Source organism: Hippocampus bargibanti, linkage group LG11 (genome assembly GCF_051943395.1).
Source record: "Hippocampus bargibanti isolate YZ-2025 linkage group LG11, ASM5194339v1, whole genome shotgun sequence".
In the NCBI taxonomy this organism is placed as follows: domain Eukaryota; kingdom Metazoa; phylum Chordata; class Actinopteri; order Syngnathiformes; family Syngnathidae; genus Hippocampus; species Hippocampus bargibanti.
In genome coordinates, this window is record NC_142744.1 from 783,945 (window position 1) to 806,176 (window position 22,232).

General features: G+C 40.6%; 1 protein-coding gene across 2 annotated transcripts in view; it reads right to left on the reverse strand.

The window, feature by feature from the left end:
• Window positions 1-7,245: 7,245 nt before the first annotated feature.
• Window positions 7,246-22,232, reverse strand: part of dip2cb (DIP2 acetate--CoA ligase C (putative) b) — a 33,107-nt gene continuing 18,120 nt past the window's right edge. Inside the window, exons 15-37 of one of the 2 annotated variants that reach the window (XM_089007950.1) lie at window positions 21,642-21,735; window positions 21,429-21,548; window positions 20,679-20,793; window positions 20,137-20,276; window positions 19,695-19,831; window positions 18,214-18,422; window positions 17,726-17,840; window positions 17,455-17,656; window positions 17,281-17,381; window positions 16,329-16,409; window positions 16,119-16,236; window positions 15,928-16,049; window positions 14,866-14,977; window positions 14,666-14,775; window positions 13,763-13,893; window positions 13,531-13,699; window positions 12,654-12,824; window positions 12,498-12,559; window positions 12,345-12,402; window positions 11,579-11,653; window positions 11,307-11,481; window positions 11,090-11,213; window positions 7,246-9,880 (exon numbers count right to left, since the gene is read on the reverse strand). In XM_089007950.1, coding sequence (XP_088864076.1) covers window positions 9,628-9,880; window positions 11,090-11,213; window positions 11,307-11,481; window positions 11,579-11,653; window positions 12,345-12,402; window positions 12,498-12,559; window positions 12,654-12,824; window positions 13,531-13,699; window positions 13,763-13,893; window positions 14,666-14,775; window positions 14,866-14,977; window positions 15,928-16,049; window positions 16,119-16,236; window positions 16,329-16,409; window positions 17,281-17,381; window positions 17,455-17,656; window positions 17,726-17,840; window positions 18,214-18,422; window positions 19,695-19,831; window positions 20,137-20,276; window positions 20,679-20,793; window positions 21,429-21,548; window positions 21,642-21,735 — 2,994 coding nt within the window. In that variant the 3' untranslated portion in view covers window positions 7,246-9,627. Of the gene's footprint in view, window positions 9,881-11,089; window positions 11,214-11,302; window positions 11,482-11,578; window positions 11,654-12,344; window positions 12,403-12,497; window positions 12,560-12,653; window positions 12,825-13,530; window positions 13,700-13,762; window positions 13,894-14,665; window positions 14,776-14,865; window positions 14,978-15,927; window positions 16,050-16,118; window positions 16,237-16,328; window positions 16,410-17,280; window positions 17,382-17,454; window positions 17,657-17,725; window positions 17,841-18,213; window positions 18,423-19,694; window positions 19,832-20,136; window positions 20,277-20,678; window positions 20,794-21,428; window positions 21,549-21,641; window positions 21,736-22,232 lie in introns of both variants that reach the window. The other variant, XM_089007949.1, reaches the window with a different exon arrangement.

The following is a 22,232-nucleotide window of genomic DNA, read 5'->3' on the forward strand; positions in this document are numbered from 1 at the left end:
TTTCAGCAAAAAATGCCTTACTTAACATGGTCGTTATTTTCGGCAAAAAAAAAACGCCTTACTATACAAAGTCGTTTCTTTCGGGAAAAAACGCCTTACTATACATGGTCGTTTTTTCATGCAAAAAACGCCTTACTATACATAGTCGGGTTTTTTTTTCGGGAAAAAACGCCTTACTATACATGGTCGTTTTTTCAGCAAAAAACGCCTTACTATACATGGTCGTTTTTTTGGCTAAAAACGCCTTACTATTAATGGTCGTTTTTTTCAGCAAAAAACGCCTTACTATACATGGTCGTTTTTTTGGCTAAAAACGCCTTACTATTAATGGTCGTTTTTTTCAGCAAAAAATGCCTTACTTAACATGGTCGTTATTTTCGGCAAAAAAAAACACCTTACTATACAAAGTCGTTTCTTTCGGGAAAAAACGCCTTACTATACATGGTCGTTTTTTCATGCAAAAAACGCCTTACTATACATAGTCGGGTTTTTTTTTCCGGCAAAAAACGCCTTACTATACATGGTCGTTTTTTCAGCAAAAAACGCCTTACTATACATGGTCGTTTTTTTGGCTAAAAACGCCTTACTATTAATGGTCGTTTTTTTCAGCAAAAAATGCCTTACTTAACATGGTCGTTATTTTCGGCAAAAAAAAACGCCTTACTATACAAAGTCGTTTCTTTCGGGGAAAAAACGCCTTACTATACATGGTCGTTTTTTCAGCAAAAAACGCCTTACTATACATGGTCGTTTTTTCATGCAAAAAACGCCTTACTATACATAGTCGGGTTTTTTTTTCGGGAAAAAACGCCTTACTATACATGGTCGTTTTTTCAGCAAAAAACGCCTTACTATACATGGTCGTTTTTTTGGCTAAAAACGCCTTACTATTAATGGTCGTTTTTTTCAGCAAAAAACGCCTTACTATACATGGTCGTTTTTTTGGCTAAAAACGCCTTACTATTAATGGTCGTTTTTTCAGCAAAAAACGCCTTACTATACATGGTCGTTTTTTTGGCTAAAAACGCCTTACTATTAATGGTCGTTTTTTTCAGCAAAAAACGCCTTACTATACATGGTCGTTTTTTTGGCTAAAAACGCCTTACTATTAATGGTCGTTTTTTTCAGCAAAAAATGCCTTACTTAACATGGTCGTTATTTTCGGCAAAAAAAAACACCTTACTATACAAAGTCGTTTCTTTCGGGAAAAAACGCCTTACTATACATGGTCGTTTTTTCATGCAAAAAACGCCTTACTATACATAGTCGGGTTTTTTTTCCGGCAAAAAACGGCTTACTATACATGGTCGTTTTTTCAGCAAAAAACGCCTTACTATACATGGTCGTTTTTTTGGCTAAAAACGCCTTACTATTAATGGTCGTTTTTTTCAGCAAAAAATGCCTTACTTAACATGGTCGTTATTTTCGGCAAAAAAAAACGCCTTACTATACAAAGTCGTTTCTTTCGGGGAAAAAACGCCTTACTATACATGGTCGTTTTTTCAGCAAAAAACGCCTTACTATACATGGTCGTTTTTTTGGCTAAAAACGCCTTACTATTAATGGTCGTTTTTTTCAGCAAAAAATGCCGTACTTAACATGGTCGTTATTTTCGGCAAAAAAAAACGCCTTACTATACAAAGTCGTTTCTTTCGGGAAAAAACGCCTTACTATACATGGTCGTTTTTTCATGCAAAAAACGCCTTACTATACATAGTCGGGTTTTTTTTTCGGGAAAAAACGCCTTACTATACATGGTCGTTTTTTCAGCAAAAAACGCCTTACTATACATGGTCGTTTTTTTGGCTAAAAACGCCTTACTATTAATGGTCGTTTTTTTCAGCAAAAAACGCCTTACTATACATGGTCGTTTTTTTGGCTAAAAACGCCTTACTATTAATGGTCGTTTTTTTCAGCAAAAAATGCCTTACTTAACATGGTCGTTATTTTCGGCAAAAAAAAACACCTTACTATACAAAGTCGTTTCTTTCGGGAAAAAACGCCTTACTATACATGGTCGTTTTTTCATGCAAAAAACGCCTTACTATACATAGTCGGGTTTTTTTTCCGGCAAAAAACGGCTTACTATACATGGTCGTTTTTTCAGCAAAAAACGCCTTACTATACATGGTCGTTTTTTTGGCTAAAAACGCCTTACTATTAATGGTCGTTTTTTTCAGCAAAAAATGCCTTACTTAACATGGTCGTTATTTTCGGCAAAAAAAAACGCCTTACTATACAAAGTCGTTTCTTTCGGGGAAAAAACGCCTTACTATACATGGTCGTTTTTTCAGCAAAAAACGCCTTACTATACATGGTCGTTTTTTTGGCTAAAAACGCCTTACTATTAATGGTCGTTTTTTTCAGCAAAAAATGCCGTACTTAACATGGTCGTTATTTTCGGCAAAAAAAAACGCCTTACTATACAAAGTCGTTTCTTTCGGGAAAAAACGCCTTACTATACATGGTCGTTTTTTCATGCAAAAAACGCCTTACTATACATAGTCGGGTTTTTTTTTCGGGAAAAAAACGCCTTACTATACATGGTCGTTTTTTCAGCAAAAAACGCCTTACTATACATGGTCGTTTTTTTGGCTAAAAACGCCTTACTATTAATGGTCGTTTTTTTCAGCAAAAAACGCCTTACTATACATGGTCGTTTTTTTGGCTAAAAACGCCTTACTATTAATGGTCGTTTTTTTCAGCAAAAAATGCCTTACTTAACATGGTCGTTATTTTCGGCAAAAAAAAACACCTTACTATACAAAGTCGTTTCTTTCGGGAAAAAACGCCTTACTATACATGGTCGTTTTTTCATGCAAAAAACGCCTTACTATACATAGTCGGGTTTTTTTTTCCGGCAAAAAACGGCTTACTATACATGGTCGTTTTTTCAGCAAAAAACGCCTTACTATACATGGTCGTTTTTTTGGCTAAAAACGCCTTACTATTAATGGTCGTTTTTTTCAGCAAAAAATGCCTTACTTAACATGGTCGTTATTTTCGGCAAAAAAAAACGCCTTACTATACAAAGTCGTTTCTTTCGGGGAAAAAACGCCTTACTATACATGGTCGTTTTTTCAGCAAAAAACGCCTTACTATACATGGTCGTTTTTTTGGCTAAAAACGCCTTACTATTAATGGTCGTTTTTTTCAGCAAAAAATGCCGTACTTAACATGGTCGTTATTTTCGGCAAAAAAAAAACGCCTTACTATACAAAGTCGTTTCTTTCGGGAAAAAACGCCTTACTATACATGGTCGTTTTTTCATGCAAAAAACGCCTTACTATACATAGTCGGGTTTTTTTTTCGGGAAAAAACGCCTTACTATACATGGTCGTTTTTTCAGCAAAAAACGCCTTACTATACATGGTCGTTTTTTTGGCTAAAAACGCCTTACTATTAATGGTCGTTTTTTTCAGCAAAAAACGCCTTACTATACATGGTCGTTTTTTTGGCTAAAAACGCCTTACTATTAATGGTCGTTTTTTTCAGCAAAAAATGCCTTACTTAACATGGTCGTTATTTTCGGCAAAAAAAAACACCTTACTATACAAAGTCGTTTCTTTCGGGAAAAAACGCCTTACTATACATGGTCGTTTTTTCATGCAAAAAACGCCTTACTATACATAGTCGGGTTTTTTTTCCGGCAAAAAACGGCTTACTATACATGGTCGTTTTTTCAGCAAAAAACGCCTTACTATACATGGTCGTTTTTTTGGCTAAAAACGCCTTACTATTAATGGTCGTTTTTTTCAGCAAAAAATGCCTTACTTAACATGGTCGTTATTTTCGGCAAAAAAAAACGCCTTACTATACAAAGTCGTTTCTTTCGGGGAAAAAACGCCTTACTATACATGGTCGTTTTTTCAGCAAAAAACGCCTTACTATACATGGTCGTTTTTTCATGCAAAAAACGCCTTACTATACATAGTCGGGTTTTTTTTTCGGGAAAAAACGCCTTACTATACATGGTCGTTTTTTCAGCAAAAAACGCCTTACTATACATGGTCGTTTTTTTGGCTAAAAACGCCTTACTATTAATGGTCGTTTTTTTCAGCAAAAAACGCCTTACTATACATGGTCGTTTTTTTGGCTAAAAACGCCTTACTATTAATGGTCGTTTTTTCAGCAAAAAACGCCTTACTATACATGGTCGTTTTTTTGGCTAAAAACGCCTTACTATTAATGGTCGTTTTTTTCAGCAAAAAACGCCTTACTATACATGGTCGTTTTTTTGGCTAAAAACGCCTTACTATTAATGGTCGTTTTTTTCAGCAAAAAATGCCTTACTTAACATGGTCGTTATTTTCGGCAAAAAAAAACACCTTACTATACAAAGTCGTTTCTTTCGGGAAAAAACGCCTTACTATACATGGTCGTTTTTTCATGCAAAAAACGCCTTACTATACATAGTCGGGTTTTTTTTCCGGCAAAAAACGGCTTACTATACATGGTCGTTTTTTCAGCAAAAAACGCCTTACTATACATGGTCGTTTTTTTGGCTAAAAACGCCTTACTATTAATGGTCGTTTTTTTCAGCAAAAAATGCCTTACTTAACATGGTCGTTATTTTCGGCAAAAAAAAACGCCTTACTATACAAAGTCGTTTCTTTCGGGGAAAAAACGCCTTACTATACATGGTCGTTTTTTCAGCAAAAAACGCCTTACTATACATGGTCGTTTTTTTGGCTAAAAACGCCTTACTATTAATGGTCGTTTTTTTCAGCAAAAAATGCCGTACTTAACATGGTCGTTATTTTCGGCAAAAAAAAACGCCTTACTATACAAAGTCGTTTCTTTCGGGAAAAAACGCCTTACTATACATGGTCGTTTTTTCATGCAAAAAACGCCTTACTATACATAGTCGGGTTTTTTTTTCGGGAAAAAACGCCTTACTATACATGGTCGTTTTTTCAGCAAAAAACGCCTTACTATACATGGTCGTTTTTTTGGCTAAAAACGCCTTACTATTAATGGTCGTTTTTTTCAGCAAAAAACGCCTTACTATACATGGTCGTTTTTTTGGCTAAAAACGCCTTACTATTAATGGTCGTTTTTTTCAGCAAAAAATGCCTTACTTAACATGGTCGTTATTTTCGGCAAAAAAAAACACCTTACTATACAAAGTCGTTTCTTTCGGGAAAAAACGCCTTACTATACATGGTCGTTTTTTCATGCAAAAAACGCCTTACTATACATAGTCGGGTTTTTTTTCCGGCAAAAAACGGCTTACTATACATGGTCGTTTTTTCAGCAAAAAACGCCTTACTATACATGGTCGTTTTTTTGGCTAAAAACGCCTTACTATTAATGGTCGTTTTTTTCAGCAAAAAATGCCTTACTTAACATGGTCGTTATTTTCGGCAAAAAAAAACGCCTTACTATACAAAGTCGTTTCTTTCGGGGAAAAAACGCCTTACTATACATGGTCGTTTTTTCAGCAAAAAACGCCTTACTATACATGGTCGTTTTTTTGGCTAAAAACGCCTTACTATTAATGGTTGTTTTTTTCAGCAAAAAATGCCGTACTTAACATGGTCGTTATTTTCGGCAAAAAAAAACGCCTTACTATACAAAGTCGTTTCTTTCGGGAAAAAACGCCTTACTATACATGGTCGTTTTTTCATGCAAAAAACGCCTTACTATACATAGTCGGGTTTTTTTTTCGGGAAAAAACGCCTTACTATACATGGTCGTTTTTTCAGCAAAAAACGCCTTACTATACATGGTCGTTTTTTTGGCTAAAAACGCCTTACTATTAATGGTCGTTTTTTTCAGCAAAAAACGCCTTACTATACATGGTCGTTTTTTTGGCTAAAAACGCCTTACTATTAATGGTCGTTTTTTTCAGCAAAAAATGCCTTACTTAACATGGTCGTTATTTTCGGCAAAAAAAAACACCTTACTATACAAAGTCGTTTCTTTCGGGAAAAAACGCCTTACTATACATGGTCGTTTTTTCATGCAAAAAACGCCTTACTATACATAGTCGGGTTTTTTTTCCGGCAAAAAACGGCTTACTATACATGGTCGTTTTTTCAGCAAAAAACGCCTTACTATACATGGTCGTTTTTTTGGCTAAAAACGCCTTACTATTAATGGTCGTTTTTTTCAGCAAAAAATGCCTTACTTAACATGGTCGTTATTTTCGGCAAAAAAAAACGCCTTACTATACAAAGTCGTTTCTTTCGGGGAAAAAACGCCTTACGATACATGGTCGTTTTTTTCATGCAAAAAACGCCTTACTATACATGGTCGTTTTTTTGGCTAAAAACGCCTTACTATTAATGGTCGTTTTTTTTCAGCAAAAAACGCCTTACTATACATGGTCGTTTTTTCAGCAAAAAACGCCTTACTATACATGGTCGTTTTTTTGGCTAAATACGCCTTACTATTAATGGTCGTTTTTTTCAGCAAAAAATGCCTTACTTAACATGGTCGTTATTTTCGGCAAAAAAAACCACCTTACTATACAAAGTCGTTTCTTTCGGGAAAAAACGGCTTACTATACATGGTCGTTTTTTCATGCAAAAAACGCCTTACTATACATAGTCGGGTTTTTTTTTCGGCAAAAAACGCCTTACTATACATGGTCGTTTTTTCAGCAAAAAACGCCTTACTATGCATGGTCGTTTTTTTGGCTAAAAACGCCTTACTATTAATGGTCGTTTTTTTCAGCAAAAAATGCCTTACTTAACATGGTCGTTATTTTCGGCAAAAAAAAAACGCCTTACTATACAAAGTCGTTTCTTTCGGGAAAAAACGCCTTACTATACATGGTCGTTTTTTTTCATGCAAAAAACGCCTTACTATACATAGTCGGGGGTTTTTTCGGCAAAAAACGCCTTACTATACATGGTCGTTTTTTTTTCATGCGAAAAACGCCTTACTATACATGGTCGTTTTTTTTTTTCGCAAAAAAACGCCTTACATTGAAAATACATTTTTCAGCAAAAAATGCCTTACTATACATGGTCGTTTTTTTAAGCAAAAAAATGCCTTACTTAACATGGTCGTTATTTTTGGCAAAAAAAAATGCCTTACTATACAAAGTCGTTTTTTTGAGCAAAAAACGCCTTACTATACGTGGTGGTTTTTTCGGCTGAAAACGCCTGACTACATGTGGTCGTTTTTTTTCAGCAAAAATGCCTTACTTAACATGGTCGTTATTTTCGGCAAAAAACGCCTTTTTTTCTGGGGCAAGGGATCATTCTTGAGAAAAAAAGATCCTCATACAACATATCAATTACAAATATATTTTTTAATTTACAGTGATAAAGGTTTTGAGGCAAAAAGTTGCATTTTAACATAAAAACAAACCCAAAAAGTTTTTTTTTCTCCCATAAATGTGTTCAAAACACAAAGGCAACCATAGAAACATTGACAAAAAAAAACAAAAACAAAAAAACAACAAAAATATGTAAAAATGTCAAATCGGCAAAGTGCACTTATTTTCTCTTTCTTTCGCAGCACCACCAAAAAACAGATTTGCGTCCAAGTAAAAATATCGGCATAAAAGTCTTGGAGGAATTGACTTAATTTTGCCCAACATTTTTTTTTAACGTTAACACATGATGAAGGACGGAGTGGTTTCCCCCCCAAAAAAAAGAAATCCAACACAGGTAACATCTGACTTACGACCGAGTTCCGTTCCGACCAAACGGTTGTAAGTCAAAATGGTCGTAAGTCAAAATACATTGAAAATTTATTTTGACTTAATAGAGACTCGTAGGCTAAATGACTGGCAAACTCCCCCCCTCTGGTGTCGTCACACGGTCGATTGCTGTGCGAGTGCGTGACATGCTGGCTGGCCAAAATTGTCGTACGCGTTGCCGGCCTGCTAGCGCGTTGCGCGTGCCAGATGGTCGTGAGTACGCGTGGTCGTAAGTTGAGCCGGTTATAAGTCGGATGATACCTGGATATACAAAAGTCATTTTCGGTCGTAAGTAGGACGGGTGATCTTAAGTCGAGCCGGTCGTAAGTCGGATGTTACCTGTATTTGCAAAAGTCATTTTTTGGTGGCTTTTTTTGCAGAGCAAATATTCAAAATGTCAGCCATCTTTGTCATTTGACTGCTGAGAGACAAAATAAATTAAATCACTTTTTTTTTGTACATAATTACACGTTTGCGTTTGGTTTGTGGAAATACAAAACAAAAAATGGAAAACTCAATTTGGCGCTTCTCATGCTTCATTCCTGAGGCATAAAACATTTGATTTATAAGCGCCTTTCAAAACTCTCAAGGTCATTTTACAGGATAAATTTTTCTGTGGGTGAGCAGCGACAGCGTTCACTCAACCCGGAAGTAACTCAAATAGATAGAAAGCGAGCTAGCTATCTAATAGCTATTAGATAGCCACCTAGCTATATAGCTAATAGACAGCTGATAGCTAGCTAGCAAGCCAGATGGCTAATAGATAGCAAATAGATAGCCATCTAGATTGGTACGTGGCTAGATAGCTAATAGCTATTAGATAGCCACCTAGCTATATAGCTAATAGACAGCTGATAGCTAGCTAGCAAGCCAGACGGCTAATAGGGCTATTTTTTTCCTTTCATTTCATAACACTGGTGTCAAAGTCTAGGCCCGGGGGCCAAATCTGGCCCACCACATCATTTTATTCGGTCTACAAAAGCAAATCAAACTTGTGAAATTCTGTGTTCATCTAGCGAGCTAGCTAGCTAGCTTTCTTGATCGCTAGCTAGCAAGCTTGATTGCTAGCTAGCTCAATCACTAGTTAGCTAGCTATCTAGATCACTAGCTAGCTCTCTTTCTATTCACCATTTTATCATTTTACTTATGGTTTTATTGTTATGTGCTGTGTTCTATTGTTTTTATTGTGAAGTGTCCTTGGGTGTTTTGAAAGGCGCTTGAAATGAAATGTATTATTATTATTATATTAATAGATAGCAAATAGATAGCCATCTAGATTGGTACGTGGCTAGATAGCTAATAGCTAGCCAGCTAGATAGCCAGCCAGATCGCTATTAGCTAGCAAATAGCAGCGGCAGCCACATGCGTCAGCATTCACTCAACCCGGAATTAACTAAAATAGATAGAAAGCTAGCTATCTAGCTAATAGATAGCTAGCTAGACAGCTGATAGATAAGATAGCCAGCCAACTAGCTATATAGCTAAGGTATATAGCTAATAGATAGCCAGCTAGCTAGCCAGCCAGACGGCTAATAGGCAAATAGATAGCCATCTAGACAGGTACGTAGCTAGATAGCTAGCCAGCTTGATAGCTAGCCAGCTAGAGAGCTAATAGATAGCAAATAGCAGCGACTGTCACGCGCGCCAACGTTCACTCAACCCGGAATTAACTCAAATAGATAGAAAGCTAGCTAGCTATGTCCTTGAGAGCTTTGAAAGGCGCTTAAAATAAAATGTATTATTATTATTAGATAGCTAATAGAGAGCTAGCCAGCGAGCTAGACGGCTGATAGATAAGATAGATAGCCAGGCAACTAGACCGCTAATAGATAGCAAATAGATAGCTAGGTAGGTAGCTTGATAGCTAGCTCGACCGTCATATGATGTAACGGGAACGCGAATAGCTTGACGTGGCACGTGGGCGGGGCTTCACACCGGCCGCTTCGCGATTGGCGGCTTTTTGGCTGGCGCTACATGTTGTAGGCTACGTAGACGGGGTCGAGCTGGTCGGCCAGGAATCCGTCGCGCAGATGCATGCGTTGCTTCTCGCCGCGCGAGTTGATGGGGACGGCGCCCACGTCGGCGACCACCACCACGCCCACGATCAGGTAGTGCTCCTCCAGGACGGCGTTGGTCACCAGAGGGACCAGGTCCAGGGCTTCCTGCTCCGACGCCGCTAGCTCCACCACCGCTACCAGCAGGTTGCTCCAGGTGAACACCGCGCTGGACACAAAAGAAATTAGCCAAACCTCGCAAATTGGAACATGACGACCACCACGACGACGTCGCTAACACGTGAAACGCTGACAAAATAGTTGCGTTCATTTCACAGATTTTATTTGGGGGGAAAAAATTATTGCAAAATAAGCCGTCATTCCTTTTAGAAAAATATTCTCTTTTTATTATTTATTTTATGATTTAATTATAATAATATATTATGTAATTATAATATAATATTTTATTTTAACAAGAACATTTATATTATGTATTTTTTTTATTATTTAATTATGCGATATTTTATTTTAATAAGAAAATGTTTATTATTTATGTCATTATTTTTTTTTATTTTATTTTAACAAGAACATGTTTATTTATTTCATATTTCTTTATTATTTAAATATTTGCATATCTTATTTTAACAATAAAATGTTAATTATTCATTTAATATTTTTTCATTTTTTATTTTATGATGTAATTATTTTTATATTTTAATTTCATGATTAATGATTCATTTCATTATTTCTTATTATTTATTTTATTATGTAATCATTTGTATATTTTATTTGAGCAAAAACGTTTTATTTTGTATTTTTTTATTATTTATTTCATTAATTATTTGTATATTTCATTTTAAAAAGATTTTTATTATTCATTTGATTTCTTTATTATTATTCTTAAATTATTTGTTTATTTTATCAAGAACGTTGTCATTATTTAGTTCATTATTATTTATTTATTTTATTATTTCATTATTTGTATATTTTATTTAATCAAGACATTTTGTATTATTTTTTTCATTTTTTATTAGTCATTTTATTCTGTAATTATTATAATTACTATATTATATTATTATAATCAATTGTTTATTTTACCAAGAAAAAAATATGTTATTGTTTTATTATTTAATTATTTTTATATTTTATTTGAACAAGGACATTTTTATTATTTATTTCATTGTTTGTTATTATTTATAATTTGTCTATTTTATTTGAACAAGAACATTGAATACAAACAATATTTTTCGATTTATATCCAATAATTTGTTTAAACCACGTTTGAGGAAAATAAACCTTTATCTTTGTTTCTTTTTTTGGGTTTAGACAAAAAAATCCAATGTGACAATTTGTCGAGGACAAAGAAAAAGCACATTTTCCTGAAAATCTGACGTCGAGCGGCAGTTTTTGTTTAGCGGGGTGTAATTTCCCTCCTGACCACTGAGTGATGCTCTTGTGCGTCCTGACGACGGAAGTCTCGATGTCCACAGGATGGTAACGCATCCCCCGCAGCTCCATGGCCTCCTCCAAGGCGCCCACCACGTAGAGCGCATCGTGGCGCTCTGCAGGCGGGCGGCCATGCGGAAGAAAGGTTCAAAGGTCAAATTCTCCCAAAATGACAGACAAGCCACGGACGGACGGGGCCACCGACCGACCTCCGTTGGCGTCAGTCAGTCGCGTCCGTCGCAGGAAGCCCAGGTAACCCGTGCGCGACCATTCGCTGTGAGTGTCTCCGAAACTCAACCTGGACGCAAAATGGTGGCAACGGAGCGCCTCGTCGCCATATACGCTCACGTCGCCGCTGGAGTTGTGGCCGCTCTGGACCCAAATCTAAAGACGAACGGCTTGAGCGAGTGATCGGTCGCCGACGCCGCCCGTCCAGTCGTACGGCGTTTGGATTCATGAAAAAGGGGGCGGAGCCTGCTACCTCGCCCAGATGAGACTCTCCCATTGGTCCCTTGGTCTCCGGGTTGGCGATGATGATGCGAACGCCGGGAAGGATCTGAGAAAGCAAAATTTTAAAAACATATCACGCCATGTGTGTGTAGATATATGTGTCTGTATTTGTGTATTGTATGTATTTATGTAAATGTGTGTTTATGTATTTGTGTGTGTATATGCATATATTTGTGTAGGTGTGGGTATGCACGTAAATGTGTGTTTATGTATTTGTGTATGTGTGTATATATGTGTGTGTGTGCATGTGTTTGTGTGTGTATGTATTCGAATGTGTGTGTATGAAAGTATATATGTGTTTATGTATTTGTGTATATGTGTATGCGTGTTTATGTATTTGTGTGCGTGTATTAGTGTATGTGTGTGTATATGTGTGTGTATGAAAGTATGTGTGTTTATGTATTAGTGTATATGTGCGTGTATTTGTGTGAGTGTGTGCATGTGTAGGTGTGTGTGTGTGTGTGTATTGTGTATATGTGTGTATGTGTCTGTGTGTATGTATTTGTATATGTGGGTATGAAAGTATATGAGTGTTTATGTATTCGTATATGTGTGTGTATGTGCGTGTGTGTGTGCATGTATCTATTTGTGTACACAGTATGTGTGTGTGTTTATGTATTTGTGTATGTATGTATATGTACTTGTGTGTGTGTATTGGTGTATTGTATATGTTTATATATTTTTGTGTACTTGTATGTGTGTGTTTATGTATTAAACCAAAATGGCTTTGCCCTCACCTTGCCAGACTCCATCAGGGGCAAACTGTGCGGGGATCCTCTCTCCACGAGTCGCACCCTGAACCAAGAAAACAAAACAACACGGAAGCCATTTTGTCCATCGGCACGTTAGCATCTTTCAATTAGCTTCCATGACGGCTAGCGAGTGCACACCTGTCGTGTCGCAGCGCCCTCATGTCCACAAAGACGGTCGTCGGGTCCGGACTGGACGTCCCCTGAAGACGGACGGACGGACGGACGGACAGACGACACGTCAAGGCGTCATTTTGGTTGGCTTCCAAACTCACGTGAGCGGTCGCCACGACTCACCTGCAGACAAACGGCCATGTTGACCCGGCAGCCGAACGCGGTGCTGACGGCGCGCGAGTGAAGGCCCAAATCCTTGAAGAGTTTGGAGAAGGACTGAGTCAACGAGGTCCGAGGTCTTTCTTCAGCCACCACCACGCACGTCCTCACGCGGGACAAGTCCACGCCGCGGCTCTGGGGAAAAAAAACAACACAAAGACACAGAGTCATTAGCTAGCTAGCTAGCTAGCTATTTTTAGCTGTCTATTAGCTTGCCAGCTTTCTATCTATTTGAGTTGCTTCCGGGTTGAGTGAATGCCGGCGCGTGTGGCTGCCGCTGCTCACCCACAGAAAAAAACTGATCCCGTGACTGTAAAGTGGCCTTGAGAGTTTTGAAAGGCGCTTAGAAATCAAATGTATTATTATTATTATTATTATTATTAGTCAGCTATTAGCTAGCTAGCTACCTTGATCTATTTGAGTTATTCCCGGTTGAACGGGGTCACCGTTGCTGGCTTCCTAGCTAGCTATCTATTTGCTATCTATATGCTATCAGCTGTCTAACTAGCTAGCCAGCTAGCTAGCTATTAGTCATCTATTAGCTAGCTAGCTAACATGATCTATTTGAGTTATTCCTGGTTGAATGGGGTCACCGTTGCTGGCTACCTAACTAGCTATCTATTTGCTATCTATTTACTATCAGCTGACTAACTAGCTAGCTAGCTAGCTAACATTATCTATTTGAGTTATTCCCGATTGAACAGGGTCACCGTCGCTGGCTACCTAGCTAGCTATCTATTTGCTATCTATTAGCTGTCTAACTAGCTTATTATTAACAAAAAGATGAAAGGCGGCGGGTTAGGACGTGGGCCGGGTTCGCCAGCCCGCCAGCCGCGCTCACCTTGAGCGAGTCCGTCTGCTTGGCGAGTCCTCTGGTGCTGGCGTCCATGACGCTGTAGGAGCAGAAGGTGTCTCGCACTTTGTGGTGGCTGACGGCCCAAAGCCACAAGGAGGCGTTGCTCTCCAGCTCGCGCGGCGGGATCAGGATGGACTGGTGGCCCGAGTAGACGCTACGCAAACGCCGCAACGTTGACGCGCGCCATTTGCTCACCTGGCGCTAGCGCGCAACGCACCTGCAAAGGCACCAGAGGACGAATCCCAGTCCGCAGTAGGGGTCCAGGCAGATGGCCACCTCCCTGGACGGGTAAAGCTCGCACTGTAGCTTGACGGAGCGGCACAAGGCGCCGGTGGCCGCGTGAGACATCTGACGTACAGTGAGACCTCCGTTTACCAATCCCTTGGCTTACAAACTTTTCAGTTCACAAACGTTAAATTAATGAAAAGTTTACCTTGGCATACAAACTGCTTTTCGGGATACATATGGAGCGCCACAATGTGTATGAGTGGTGTAACTCAGAATTCCGACTTTTAACTCAGAATTCCGAACTTTAACTCGAAATTACGACCTTTAACCTGATATTACGACCTCTAACTCAGAATTCCGACTTTTAACTCAGAATTCCGACCTTTAACTCGAAATTCCGACCTTTAACTCAAAATTCCGACCTTTAACCCAAAATTCCGACCTTTAACTCGAAATTCCGACCTTTAACTCAGAACTCTGGCCTCTAACTCAGAATTACAGACTTTTAACTCAGAATTCCGACTTTTAACTCCGATGAATTCCGATGTTTAATTCCCTCCGACCTCCTCCCACCCCATCAAGCCATCAACGACCATCACAAATGTAAATAAAATGACTTTATTATACCGTGCAGTGTATTTCTTTCATTACAATACAATAGCACATTTATTATACATGAAATAAGGTATATTTTGTGTAGTTTTACGGCTTATTTAGTAGAAAATTATGTTATATGGGGACCTGGGAACGGATTATTCTCATTTTAATGGTTTCCTATGGGAAATTATTTTTTGGGGTACACACTTTTTGTTTTACACACTGTCTGGGAACCAATTAAGTTTGTAAGGCAAGGTATCATTGTATGAGTATTTGCCGCGTGCGCTTTACCTACCTTGACTCCAGCTAGCATGCCGGTGGTGGACACGCTAAAGTCCAGGTATGCTAACGTGTCAGGATTGGAGGTTTTGAACAGCAGAGGAGCTTTCTTCTTTGGAAGATCGTCTAAAAGACAAACGTGGCAAAAACGTGTCAGGATATTTCCCCCCGTCGACGTGCATGGCGCGTCGTTTTGCGTTAGCGGTTAGCATGTACCCGTGTCCAGGATGGGGGGCCACGTGTGCATGTCCACGGCTGCCGAGGCCTCTTTGGATTTGAGTAGTTTGGAGATCACCAGAGTGGTCAGCACGCACAGCGCACGACTCACCTGCAACACAACACACTTTTTAGACACACAAATCAAACATGTTAAATTTCATGCATGCTCATCTGTCGAGCTAGGTAGCGAGCTAGCTGGAGATCGAGCTAGGTAGTGAGTGGGCTAGCTAGCTCGCTTTCTATTCAGCTAGTTGGTTAATCCCTTATATCACAGGTGTCAATGTCAAGGCTCGACCGCTACCCCGATAGCAAGCTTGCTATCTTGATAGCTAGCTCGCTACCTAGCTCACTAGCTCGATAGATGAGCATGCATGGAATTTCATGTGTTTTATTTGCTTTCATGGGTCGAATAAAAGGATGTGGTGATCCAGATTTGGCCCCCGGGCCTTGACTTTGACACCTGTGATGTAAGGGATTAGCCAGATAGCTGAATAGATAGAGAGCTAGCTAGCTCGATCACGAGCTAGCTTGATCACTAGCTAGCTCAATCGTTGGGTAGTTTGCTAATTAGCTCGCCAACTAGCTTGCTAGCTCAATAGCTATTGATAGCTAGCTAGCAACCTAGCTAGCTCGATCGATGACCATGCGTGGTATTTCACATGTATCAGGGCTGAATAAAAGGATCTGGAACCTGTGATGTAAGGGATTAGCTAGCTAACCGAATAGAAAGAGAGCTAGCTTGCTCGATCACTAACTAGCACAATTACTAACTAGCTTGATCGTTAGCTACCTCAATCGCTGGCTAGCTCGCAACCTAGCTTGCTACCTCAATAGCTAGCTCGTGACCTAGCTTGCTACCACACTAGCTTTATGGCTAGCTCGCTACCTAGCTCACTCGCTTGGTTGATGAGCATAGTTTTTCACAAGCTATATTTGCTTTTGCAGGCCGAATCAAATAATGTGGCGGGCTGGCCGCATTTGGCCCCCGGAGTCAAAAACGAATTTTTATCAGCATAGAGCGATTTAGCAATTTAGCAATTAGCATGTGTGTGTTATTACCTCGACAATCATCTTGACAGTTGGCAACGTTGTGGCGATATTGTGCGGCTGAGGAGGGCGCACGGTGACCGGAACGCAGCCGGCGTATAAACATCCGTAAAACGACACGATCAGCTCCATACCTGGAAATGTAAACAGGAAGTGACGTCATGGCAACAGTCCATTTCCTGTGTGTGTGTGTGTGTGTTTACCCGGAGGGTAAAGTAGCGCAACGCGATCGCCGTCCTGAAGGCGTTCGGCCAACATGGCCGCCACCTTCTCGGCCTTCTTGTGGAGCTGCGAGCATGTCACTGAGCTAGCCGTCGTTCCCTGGTGGGGGGCGGGGGTCACGCATTATGGATCTGATTGATTGATTTATTGATTGATTGGTTGAGTGTGTGTGTGTGTGTGTGTAGACTAACCCGTGCATTGAGTAGCGTATACAGTACATGTTCGGGAGTGCTCTGCGCTCGCCATTGTAACGCCTCAGACAGGAACAGGAACTGAAACAGACAATCACACTCGATGGGTCAATCAAATAATCATAATCATAAGAATACATTTAATTTATAAGTGCCTTTCAAAACTCCCAAGGTCACAGTACACAGGATAAGTTTTCTGTGGGTGAGCAGCGGCAGCCACACGCGCCAGCGTTCACTCAACCCGGAAGTAAATATGTAGAAACCTAGCCATCCAGCTAGTAGATAGCCAATAAATAGCCAACAGATAGCCAACAGATAGCTAGCAACCTAGATGGATCTATAGCTAATAGATCTATAGTTAGCTAAGACACTGAAGGTCACTATTAAACACACAGCGAGAAGGTTAGCTAGCCAGCCAATAGATAGCTAATAGATAGCCACCAGATAGCTAGCTAGATAGCTAATATACATTTAGCTAGATAGTTAGCTAATACACTGAATGTCACTATCAAAACACACTGATAAAAAGGTAGCTAGCCAGCCAGTAGATAGCTAATAGATAATAATAATAATAATAATAATAATAATAATAATAATAATAATACATTACATTTTAAGCGCCTTTGAAAGCTCTCAAGATAGCCAACAGATAGCTAGCTAGCTAGCCACTTAGATAGCTATATAGCTAGATAGTTAATATACTGAATGCCACAATTAAATACACAGATAGCTAATAGATAGCCAACAAATAGCTAGCTATATAGCTAGCCACTTAGATATGTATATAGCTGCTGGCTAGATAGCTAGTTAGCTAATACACTGAATGTAATTACATAAAAAATAATAATAAAAATAAATAATAACAATAAAAATAAAAACATTGGCTAAATCAATCGATCGGGCCAAAAAGACAAAAGTATTGGGACACGTAGCGCATGTTAGCTGTCGCCACCTGGTGGTTGTCCTCGACCGGCGTCAGATCTCTTCCGCTAGCCTGAGCGATCCTCTTCCCAGACACCAAATTTCCCACCATCACCGACGCAGGACCGATCTCTGCGGATGATCAAGAAGATCCTCAGACCAAAATAGCGATGGTCAAAGTGGCGACGCGAGGGTGTTCCCACACCTGGTTGCTTTTGTCGGGGTTTGGGCAGGTTGGTGACGCAAGTGTGCGGACACATCAGGACGTTGGAAGGGTGCAGCGCCCCCTCCAGGAAGAGATGCTTGGTCTCGCACAGGTGGATCCCCCCAAGGGGGGTCTTGGGGAGGGTGTTGGGTGCAACCAGAACCAGACAGTACACGCCCACCTGGTGGATCCCATCGATGGCCTGCAAACGGCGGGAAGCGGCATTTGTGCGGGTGTGCATTGTGCGTTGATCTCCGTGCGGGTGTTGTACCTGCAACACCCGGCTCATCCACTGGAAGCTGTCCTCCTCGCTGGAGTCGGGTCGCTGCTCGGCGACAACCACGATCCTCTCGTCATGGAGGACCTCGATGGAGAACACCGCTATCCTGTCAAAGTCGAGGCCCGGGGGCCAAATATGGCCCACCATATCATTTTATTCGGCCCGCCAAAGCAAATCACAATTGTGAAATTTCATGCTCATCTATTGAGCTCGCTAGTTAGCGATCGAGCTAGTTAGCGAGTGAGCTAGCTAATATCATTTTATTGGGCCCGCGAAAGCAAATCAAACTTGTGAAATTCCGTGCTCATCTATTGAGTTAGTCGGCGAGCAAGCTAGCTAGCTCGCTTTCAATTAAGATAGCTAGCTAATCCTTAAATCATAGGTGTCAAAGTCAAGGCCCGGGGTCCAAAATCGGGCCCGGCACATCATTTTATTCTCATTTACATTGGATTTACATGGAAGCCAAAATTGCTCCTCACCGCCCCCTGTAGACGAACTTCATGGGCTCCACCGCGAGCGCGGTGGCGACGATGTCGTCGGCGTTGTGGTGGCGCCCCCCCACCGCCATCAGGCCGTCCGTCTTGCCCGCCACGTACACCAAACCGGAGGCGCCCACAAAGCCCAGCAGGCCCGTCCTGGTGAAGGGAGAGTCACTGATGGCCGTGCCGGCGCTGGTCAGCGGAACCACCTGCGGACCACATCGGATAATCCAACGAGACCGACATCAACGACAAGACACAAGACCCCCCGCTGTGGGATGTGTGTGTGTGATTTACCACCAAACGGGCGTCAGTCAAAAATGGTCGTACGTCGAAATACATTCAAAATGTTGAATAGAGACTCGCGGGCTAAATGACTCGCTAACTCCAGTGCCAGCCGTAGAATTTTTTTTTTTTAAATATGGTCTGGAGGTCATGGTCGTAAGTATGGGTGGTCCTAAGTCGAAATGGTCGTACGTCAAAATCGAGACTCGCAGGCTAAATGACTGGCAAACTCACCCCGCGCTGGTGCAATCACACAAATCGATTGCCGTGCGAGAGTGAGATGCTGGCTAGCTAAAATTGTCGGACACGTCGCCAGCCTGCTAGCGCGTTGCGGTGCCAGGCGTAGAACTAGCTAGCTAGTTAGATAGCTATTATATAGCCAGCTAGATAACTAATAGATAGTAAATACATAGCTAGCTAGCTAGATGGCAAATAGGTTGCTTGCTAGATAGCCAGAGAGCTAGCTAGCTAGATAGACAGCTGGATAGCCTATATATATATATATATATATATATATATATATATATATATATATATATATATATATATATATATATATATATATATATATATATTAGGGCCAACACTACCAGCAAATTGTAGTTCGCTGACGAAGCTTCTTGGATGAGAAGCGAAACGTCCGACACCTTCAAAGAAGTACAGATGACGGCTGAAGAAACCTTTTCAGCGATGGACCACTGTTGTACCACTGACAGTTTACAGACGTATTTATTTATTTATTTATCCACCACCACATTTTTCTTCCACCCAAAACTTTTTTTCCCCACTATTTTGTCTTCCTTTTGACATTGCCTGTGGCATTTTGAGTGGACTTTTTGCACTAGTATTTTAGTCCATGAAATCAAACCTAAAATAATCATCGCAGCTGCCCATTTTAAGATTCGTTGCGTTGTTTCCAGTCACTAGAAATAAAATTTCAGCTGACATTTTAGGAATTATCAACGACACAAAATTTCCATACACAACCAAAGAAAATAGATGGTTTGAAAGGGGAGTAAAAGAAGCTATTTTCATAAAAACAGCAAAACCATTCACTAAATCGCCATGGTGGGGTGAGGTTCAATTTGGATCGTTCGTACAAAAGACTTCTTAGGCAACATAGGCTTAGTTATGCTGATGAGGTGATACCAGAGCAAATGGGGCAATCAGGCAATGAAGGAGTTTGATTTTCCAACCTCAAAGGTGTTCTTGGTCATTCCACTGAGGCCATAGTAGGACGTCCCCGTGGCGACCGTGCGCACGCACAACTCGCCGACTTCGTCGGTTTTGCACAACTGCGGGACGCCGACCAGCTTCACTGCGCACATCACGGCTGTTGATGGGAAGGATGACGGGTGAGCAGCGGCAGCCACACGCTCCAGAGTTCAATCAACCCCGGAAGAAACTCAAATGGATCGAAAGCTAGCTAGCTAAGAGATTGCTAATCGTGTGTAGAGGTAGCTTAGTGTATGTAAACCACAATAACGGTCATTATATTGACTTCAGATTTGAAAACTAGTTATTTGTCAATTTGTTGTGTGTTCTGTAGGTCATATTTTTTCATAGCGTATTTTTTTATTTATTGAGGCTCTTCCAGAACGGTGGTCAAAATGTGGTGCGCGGGTGTTTTTCGGGCACCTCCAGGCATGACGCATCCGACGTCCTGCACGGCGAGCACGGCGAGTTTGTCGTCCGAGTCGAGTCTGATGACTCCGTGACTCAGGCTGCGCATGGACAAAAAGCCGCGAGGTGGCGTCCTGCTCGGGTCCTCCGATGGCCTGACCACACAAGACCAAACGGCGACCAATCAGAACGGCGACCAATCAGAACGCCCATCGTCATCTACCACTTCCTCGTTTTTTTTTTCTTCTTTTTTTTGTGACGGTTGTATTATTTTTGTAACGTGTCAATTATTTGCAAATTCAGGTAACATTCGACTTACGAGCGGCTCGACTTACGACCTCCCCTACTTACGACCACAGACCCTATTTTCTACATTTTAAAAATCGGCACGGATAGCGGGGTAAGGCAACCGGCGTTCAACATTTTGAATGGATTTCGAGTTACGACCGTTTTGACTTACGACCGGTTGGTCGGAACGGAACCCGGTCGTAAGTCGGATGTTGCCTGAATTCACATTGATCATTCTCTCTCAATCTCTGAGACATACACAGAAGTACCTCCTGATGGCGACGGTGAGCGCCTCGGGTGAGCTGGCACAGGGACAAATGACGTCTGACTTCAAACCTTTGGTATGGAAGACGTTAAGGAAGGCATCACATGACGAGATGGACCCTACGAGAGAGGAACCAGTATCGTGTGAGAGTATTTTGATCTCTATGCTTTACTGCGAGACTAATAAAGGTCAATCCAATACAACTAGCTAGCTACCGAGCTACTTGCTATCTATTAGCTGTCTGGCTGGGTAGCTATCGATATATATTATTTATATAGCTATCTAGCTGGCTATCTAGCTGACTAGCTGACTGTTAGCTATCTATTAGCCCCACACCGCAACCAAAATCCACCCCGAGTTCGCTCATTATTGAGAGTTTTGAAAGGCTGCCTATATTATCTCTTTGCTATCTATTTCCTATCTAACTAGCTAGCTGCTAGCTATCTATTCGCTATATAACTAGCTAGCCGGCTACGAATCTAGCTACCTATTTGCTATCTATTCACTATCAAACTAGCTAGCTAGATATCTATTAGCTAGCTAGTTAGATAGTGAATAGATAGCAAATAGAAAGCTAGATAGGTAGCCGGCTAGCTAGATATCTATTAGCTAGCTAGTTAGATAGTGAATAGATAGCAAATAGAAAGCTAGATAGGTAGCCGGCTAGCTAGTTAGATGGCAAATAAATAGCAAATAGATAGCTAGCCGTTGGTCGCTAACCGAAACGTGACAAAATGGCGTCAAAACGACTCACAGGGATTAGCGCCGTCGGCCACCAGCAGCATCCTTAGCGACGTCAAGTTGACATCGCGCTGGTCGCGGTGGGCAACCAGAGCCCAGTGCATGTCGCGCGACTTCACGCACGCCACCTTGGCTGAAAACACACACACGTCATCAACTTGTGGACGATTTTTAGGCGTTATGGTTGCAATGTGACATTGGACGGAGGGGACGTTGTCATGGTTACCTTTGAAGTGACACACTTTCTGGATCCAGGAGAGAGGGTTGACCTTCATGAGGGCGTACGGGATGCTCACCACGTGCATCATGTTCATCACGCTCTGACTCGTCGTGCACACACGCGCACACACACACACACACACACACACACACACACACACACACACACACACACACGATCAATCAATATTTGGAGAAAAAAAATGGCGTCATGTGAAGGAGGCAAATTAAATGCGATTTATTTTTTTCACATATTTATTTAGGATTTTTTTTTAATGTATTTCCATATTTGTTGATTTATTTGTTTATTCAGCTATTTGCCTGTTCATCTGTTTATTTGTTTAGTTGTGTGTTTGTCTATTTATTTATTTGCTTCTTTATCTGTTTATTAATATATTAATGTATGTACACAAGCATTTATTTATTGATGTATTTCTGATTTTTGTATGTATTCATTCATTTTATTTAGCTATTTGTTTATCTGTTTAGTTGTGTGTTTGTCTAATTTATTTATTTAATTATTTATTTGGTTGTTTATCCGTTTATTTATATATTAATGTATGTATGTATTTATTTATTTATGTATTTATCGACGATT